Here is a 7,460-nt window from a genome sequence, read left to right as displayed (position 1 = left end):
TGTTGGTTGTCATGAATCTTTTTTTCATTTGACAACTCTTTACCCCTAAATCAGAAATATTCTTTATTTTGTTTGCTTTACTCTCTATTATTACCAATGACATCCATAAAGAATAGAGGGGTTAGGGAAGTAGATTGCAAAAGCTTATGCATGAAGAATGATATTTCATGTCTCATGATCTATTGTTATCTTCCATCTAATGGCTCACAACATTGCAATGCACTATAAACACACACACACACACGTATCCAAAAAATAAAGCAAGCACACTTGCTACTCCAATTAAGGAGACAAGTCTAAGTGTAGAAAAGCTTTGCTGCGAGTCAGCTTATTGTTTACAGTCTAGCTCTAAATATTTCCTTTCAAGGTCGAGAGGTATTCAGCCACAGCTGTAGAATGCCACAAAGCCCCATGGCACCTTTCAGTTTAGTCTACACTCCTAAAAATAAAGGTGGTTCACGATGCCATAGAAGAACCTTTTTGTCTAAATTGTTCCATAAAGAAACTAACATCTGAAGAACCTTTCTCTTTGACAAATGGTTCTTTGTGGCGAAAGAAGGTTCTTCAGATTATAAAAAGCTAAGAAAGAGATGGTTGTTTAAACCCTTTAACTGTCACCCGTCCCCTCTGTGGGATGCCTAAGTTTACTTCACTATATTACAATTAAATCCTAATCTAATCATGACAAACTATATATCGTTGGAAAGGTCTAAGACTCCTAAACGGATATTTTACCAATGTTTTTGTAAAAAAAAATATGTAGGAAAAGTAATAGATTAATTTATGACAAGAGTGCACCTCAAAAATCTACATCATAACAGGAGTTATGACCTTTGTCAAAAAAAAAAAAAAAGTCTTCTTCGTTGCCCTTTTCTCTATCACACCTTAGAAATCATCAGAAATTATAGATCAATTGAAAACTTTAAATCTCATCCTTTGAAACCCATTTTAAAATCAAACATTGCATTACCATGAAAATGGTACATCAATATGGTACAAAATGTTTTCATTAAATTATAAAAATGTTTGTTTGGAGTGCACTTTCACATCTATGTTCAAAAGTGTGAGTGACAGTTAAAGGGTTATTAAAGAACCTTTGACTGTATAGTTCTTTGTGGAACCAAAAATTGTTCTTTTATGAGATCGCTGTGAAGAACCTTTTGAAGCACCTTTATTTTTAAGAGCGTAAGACCAGTTAGTTTCAACATGTAATTTATGAAGAACACAAACTCACTATCGGCATATTTATGAGATAGACCAGATTTCTGAAATGTTAATAAATGCTGGTCAGTATAACTCCTCTCCACAACCAGTGGTATACCAATGATTTGCTTCAGATCTTTTGTGGCTTCAGGTCTGTTGGTAGGTCATTTATACCTTAACCGTTCATGAAACAATCGTCAAAATTGACTTGTATCCTTAAAATGCAAGTACTTTAAGACATTTACACATCTTTTAATGCATCAAACAAAAACCGCACACTACTAGACCTCAGCATTAGTGGAAGAAACGCATGGTGGTTTTTTGTCACCTGGATCATCTAGAACGTTTCTGAATAGTTACCTTTTTTGAGCCAGAATAGATCTATAAATCAGTTTCAAATGAAAAACATACTAGCCATGCTGAAACCAGTACAATGCAGAACCAGTTCAGCACGTCTAACTTTAATTGTACTTTATATTTCTAGATATGCAGTATTAAATCCAATGCCCACAGAGTTTACACATGCTTTATTTAGAGTATGGATGTTTGAAAGGCCATCAAATAAAAGCCCAGCAGCAAAAATCATCATCAGAATAACATTTTCGTTCCTTCAACCTAAAATACAAGATGATTTGTGCGTGTTCAGCTCGCAAGTGAAACCACTAACTCTTTTTTCACATCAACATATCTAAACAAATATGGCTTGGACTGTAACAGTATATGGTTCAGTACTTTTTCATTGTGCGTTTAAAAGACTGGCTACATTGCAAGCTTTGGTCTAAACTCAACAGGGAAGATAAAGAGCAATGGTTCGACTGGTTTTTTTCCAGACCTAGATTTTACATTGGACATCAAATGGTGATCAAACCCCAAACGCTGAGATTTATTACAACAGAGGATCAAGTGCGCCTCCTAGTTGCGGGCCATGGCAGTCTTCTCACCCGGTTCATCTTCCTGTTTCAGACGGTAGTCTGCCAAAGCTGCTTTAATGGCATCCTCAGCCAGCACTACAAAGCACAGAGAACAAGGTCAGTTACATCTTAAATACAGGAACATCATAAATAATTTATTATACATATAACTTTTAAATCAACCGGAGCAGCAAATACAACGCAGATATTACACAGATAAATTAAAAGGAACACTTACTTGAGCAGTGTAGTTTGACTGGTGGAAGGCTAAGCTCCTTAGCAATCTCAGTGTTTTTTATCTTGAGGGCTTCATCAATCTGTACATGAGATTTAAAAAAAAAAAAAAATTAATACTTTAGGACAAAGTTATAAAAAAATAAATAAAATCAAACCGTTACAATGCAGGGAAAATTTTTTTCTTTTTAATTCCCCCCACCACACGACAAACAGTTGCACTGAAGCAAGAAGAACTAGAACTAGCAAATGTGACCATTTTTTACTTACGGATTTGCCCTTTACCCACTCAGTAGCCAAGGAACTGGAAGCAATAGCAGAACCACAGCCAAAAGTTTTGAACTTGGCATTCACAATCTTCCCAGCCTCATCCACCTCGACCTTGGTGGAAAAAAAAAAAAAAAAAAAAAGTCAGTTCATCATCAGCATTATAAATGAACTCCAGACGGGCTATACTTTATCTACTGTACACAAAAAACAAACAAACAAAAAAAAAAACAACATTTATCATTTGTGACAGTGTAGACATCAAATGACTAATTTTTGGGAGTTCATATTAAAAAATGCAATAGAGCTATGAACAAATGGCTTAAACAGAAGCAGTCGTGACCCTTATACAACTGGTGATTCGTTGAATTAAAAAAAAAAAAAAAAAAAAAAATTGATTTACTTTGTTATAAACTACATATTTTTTGTAGGTTATTGCATTTATTGGGTCCCTAGTAGCAGGGACAAGTGCGGCAAGTATTATATTCTGTATCGTCCCCATCAAATAAATAGGATAATCTAAAATATGCAGACTCATCCTGTGTAAGCACTCAACCCAATCCGAGGCTTCAGTCATGTGACAGAATTAAGATCCTGAAAGATTCACCTACTTAAATACTACACTTTTTTTTGTGTAAGGATGCAATAAATGTTTAGTATGTTTCCCTTTTATAGCCTATGCATTGTTTCATGTCACAAATACAAACATGCTTGTCATCAAATACCTGTGCTATAAAATGAGTTAATAAGCCTACAATAGTGAACATACCCAGTCGGACAAAAAAAAAAAAAAAAAAAAAAAAAAATTCCATTTAGGAAGATCAGTAAAGCAGCCTATTGTTAGGCAAGACAGAATTACCTGCAGTTTCATCACATCTCCACACGCAGGGGCACCAACCAACCCTGTGCCCACATTCTTGGCATTTTTATCCAAAGACCCTACATTTCTTGGGTTCTCATAGTGGTCCACAACCTTTAAAATAAAAATAACTTTCAAAGGAGGGGTCAACGGAGTAATCTGGCTCAAAAAGTCAGGATCCTGTGTCAGTGCATTTTATTGTTATACAAACGTCCATGCTGCTCCCCAATCTCTCCCATGTTGACCTAGTTATTTGTGTACTAATTTTGCCAAAATACAAATTACTAAAAACGATGACTTTACATGTTGTCTTCTACATAAATCATGGACTCTTACATAAAATAGTTCATTCTTAATTCTCCAACTTATACTAAATGTGACCTCAAACCATATAAACTGACTTAAATTAAAACTAAAAAGTGTGAAACTTGCTATGTCACATGTTAGTGGTGTTAGTCCAGTGCCAATACTGTCATTATGTATCACGAGATGTCATGTCAGACACACAGGAAATCACTGTACATAAGGTACATAAGTACATAAGGTCAAAACGAAACACTTTACTAGCAAATTGCACGAGTCATACTAGCTTACCTTCTTGTGATACCCACATTGCATCCACAACTGAGGAGCTGAAAGCGTTCTGAGGAAGACCGGTGCCGCGCACTTCTTCACCAGCAGAGCCGCCATGATATGAGAAACCGTGTCGCACTTGAGAACTCAAACAGCGGATTTATACGCCGTTAGTCTCGTACATTTCTACGATCATCGCGAGATGTGAGACAAGCGGAGCGCAAATGTTATGTACACATTAGTTTTATACCTTTATTACTTATCTAGACCCTATATGCATTTATTATTAAATGTATATATACTTTTTGTCCTTTTTAAAAAAAACTTGAACAGTTTATACGTTTTCATTAAAAATGTAACGCATTAAAGCTACAAAGTTTGCCGCTCTTATTCTGAATAAAAATGGTTATATAACCATAACTCAAAAATTGTTGTTTTGTAGGGCAGCAGATTGTTGTTTGTGTTTCACTTTTATGCTATACCTTTTCTGATTGTTGAAACTTTGCAGCTTCCCTGGTGCATTTATTGTGTATATTAATTAAACAATGGTGTAGGACTTAACGTTACGTCAGTGCAGCGCCTGTGACTGACAGCGCTGTCAGCCAATCGTTGAAAAGGGAGGCGAAGAGGATTTTTCAAACCTCAGGAAATGGGAAAGGCAAAGCAACTTCTTCCATAAAAAAACTACCGGTAATTCGAGAGCCGTCTAGCCTCCCAGCTGGCAGCCTGCCACCTGTATCTTCTTTCAGCACCCAACTTTTAATTCTCTTTGAATGTTTTTTTTTTGGGGTTGAGCTCTCAAATTCAGTTGGAAGTTTGGATATGGTGTCTAGTGTAACTCGAGCAGGCGCCGCGTGAGTCAGAGCCGCGAGCTCGAGTGAAGCCTCGGTTAGTCTAAGCATCGCTCTGCGTTTATCGGACATCATTTCATAATGTCGGGTGTGACGCTTCAGGTAAGAAATAAACGAGATATATTTCACACAGCCTAACTGATATGGTTAGTAATAGAGTAATAGGAAATACTGAAAAGTGCTGTTTGGAGATCAAGTAAGTCATACATCGGTCAGATCGTTAACGTTCAAAGGCTCGTGTTTCCATTTCACTGTGGGTGAGTCCTGTGTGGCTCAACGTGTTTCATTCAAGACACCCACAAGAATTGTTTTAGTAATAGAGTAATTATTATAAAATAAAATAAAAGTAATAAAAATGTAAAATATAAAGAAAACAATTAGACAAATGCTGTGTTTATGGCGTTATACCTGCCTCCTTATGTTATTGTGCCTTAATAAGGCAGTTCCCTCTCGAGCTTTCACGAGACATCACGGAGATATTTCTCCGTTATGGGAACTCCTTCCCTTCCAACCTTTCCTGAAGTAGAATCTTTCTTTCAAAAAATATCTCAGTGATGTCTCGTTCCCGCTCTCAGGGAACCGAGGTTACGATAGTAAACCGGAGCGTTTTCGGGCTTTGTCCGAACAATTAAATATCATTAACGTTAAACATTTTCAGGTTGAACGGGTTTGGCAGGACTTCAGCTTCCTCTTCTGTCCCTCACTAGAGGCTTCAATGTAACTGAAGTTATGTGTGTGTAAAAACGAGTGACATTAAAGTCTTTTGTGATTTTAAAGTAGTTGAAAGTTTCATGTTATGACAGTGGTTAATGATAGTTTCTTTATTTCCGAAATGTGGTCTGCCTGTTTTTTCAGCTTTACTGCTGTTAGGGGGTACCGATGAATGTATCAGTACAACACTATTTGACAGCTTGTTAAATACTGATAATGTTAATCTAAGGCATAGTAGTACACACTTTATGTATGTACATGTAAGTTTATTAGATTCATTTTAGTTTCAGACCTTTTTTGGTGATTTAAGACTGTCAGAATGTGTGAAACACTGCCCTCTATTTGTAACAGTGAGATGCAGTATGAAATATTTTTTCAGAAAATAGCCACTAATAAATGTAGGTTTTCTTCCTTTCATTTAGCTTTTTCCTACTACTGCAATTTGACGATATGCAAGTGTCTGGAAGTGTTTAAAGCCTCATATGCATACAGATATGTATATCTGCGTTTATGGTGTAACTGCTTCAGTTGCTATCCACATTCAGCTCATATCAGTGACCTTATTTTCACCCTGTTCATTGGAAGTCCACTTTATCAATGTCAGTATGTTCACACTTCTTTGCTTAATTGATTATTTGGTTACTATAATGAAATTATCTGTTTACTTAAAGGGATAGTTCACCCAAAAATGAAAATTCTGTTGTCATTTATTTACTCACCCTCAACTTATTCCAAACCTGTATGAATTTCTTGCTTCTGTTGAACATAACATTCAGCAGAAGAAAGGAATTCATACAGGTTTGGAAAAACTTGAAGGTGACTAAAGGATGACACAACTATCCCTTTAACCTTTTTAAAAATCAGAATCTCCGATGCCTGCCTGCCTGCCTTGAACTGTTACGCATATGTGAGTGTTTTATCAAAAAGGCTGCTGTAAACTAACAAACACTTGAAGCATGTTGATTTTTGTTGTACTACTTTCTCGATGTCACTTGAACACCACAGAGCAGCTGTCTGCGGGGTCTGGCTGAAGGTGACCTCATGGACCCTGAGTTCCAGCAGCGTGTAGAGGATGCGATTGCCCTTCTCCGGCAGGAGATCCAGCGGGAACTGAAGATCAAAGAGGCGGCTGAGCGGCTGCGGCGGGCGGTGACTAACCGCAAGAATGCTGCTGATGTGGACGATCAGCTTAGAGCCTCCAGCCGTAAGCTGGAGCAGCTCCACTGGGAGCTCCAGGAGCTGAATGCACGTGCTATGGCCACACAGAAAGAGACTATTACAGGTGAGAGCAGGAGGGTGGGATCATTCTTTGACATGATATAATGAGTTTTGATAATTGATATAAGGGACAGCGAAATTTCATTTGTATTTTTATACTGACTCAAATAGTTTCGTTCAAGTTTCAACAAAGTTGAACAAGTTAGTTTTCAACAAAGCCCCCTCCTTTGACAAGCGCAGTCTGCTCTGATTGGCCAGCTGACCCAGTGCATTGTGATTGGCCGAACACCACAAGCACGTGTCGAAAATGTAACGCCCCTTACCATAATCGCGAGCTTCAGCTTTCAAAGTAAATGTCAAGACAGTTAATAATGTCGTTAGTTTTACCATCAGTTCAAGCCCGAAAGGGCAACAGAGTCGCGTGACAGACACAGTGATGATGCAGTACACAAGCCGTGGTTAAGACAGCTGACGTGCTATGATTTCTGACAGGCAGTTCACTCTCCTGTGATGTGACCCTGTTCCCCTCTCTCACACACACACACACAATGCGTTACTCTGCGCTGCGCAAAACTCCGCATTTGAACAGTCAATAGCAAATACTTAAACTAATAACAAAACATACTTACAGTC

General features: G+C 37.5%; 1 protein-coding gene across 1 annotated transcript; it reads left to right on the top strand.

The window, feature by feature from the left end:
• The first annotated feature begins 4,635 nt into the window (after positions 1-4,635).
• LOC107587444 (serine/threonine-protein kinase N2-like) lies at positions 4,636-7,024 on the top strand. The gene is made up of 3 exons (XM_016275239.1): positions 4,636-5,000; positions 6,615-6,891; positions 6,999-7,024. The coding sequence occupies exons 1-3, from the start codon at positions 4,980-4,982 to the stop codon at positions 7,022-7,024; spliced, it is 324 nt and encodes a 107-aa protein (XP_016130725.1). The 5' UTR covers positions 4,636-4,979.
• Positions 7,025-7,460: the final 436 nt, after the last annotated feature.

Source organism: Sinocyclocheilus grahami, unplaced genomic scaffold (genome assembly GCF_001515645.1).
Source record: "Sinocyclocheilus grahami isolate Dianchi unplaced genomic scaffold, SAMN03320097.WGS_v1.1 scaffold92.1, whole genome shotgun sequence".
Taxonomy (NCBI): domain Eukaryota; kingdom Metazoa; phylum Chordata; class Actinopteri; order Cypriniformes; family Cyprinidae; genus Sinocyclocheilus; species Sinocyclocheilus grahami.
This window is presented reverse-complemented; position numbering and strand designations above follow the sequence as displayed.

Excerpts from the sequence above, each read along its gene's own strand:
- LOC107587444 (XM_016275239.1), top strand. The coding sequence starts at position 4,980 with ATGTCGGGTGTGACGCTTCAG. Across the intron at positions 5,001-6,614 it reads TGTCGGGTGTGACGCTTCAG|AGCAGCTGTCTGCGGGGTCT; the intron begins GTAAGAAATAAA and ends TGAACACCACAG. Across the intron at positions 6,892-6,998 it reads ACAGAAAGAGACTATTACAG|TTTCGTTCAAGTTTCAACAA; the intron begins GTGAGAGCAGGA and ends TGACTCAAATAG.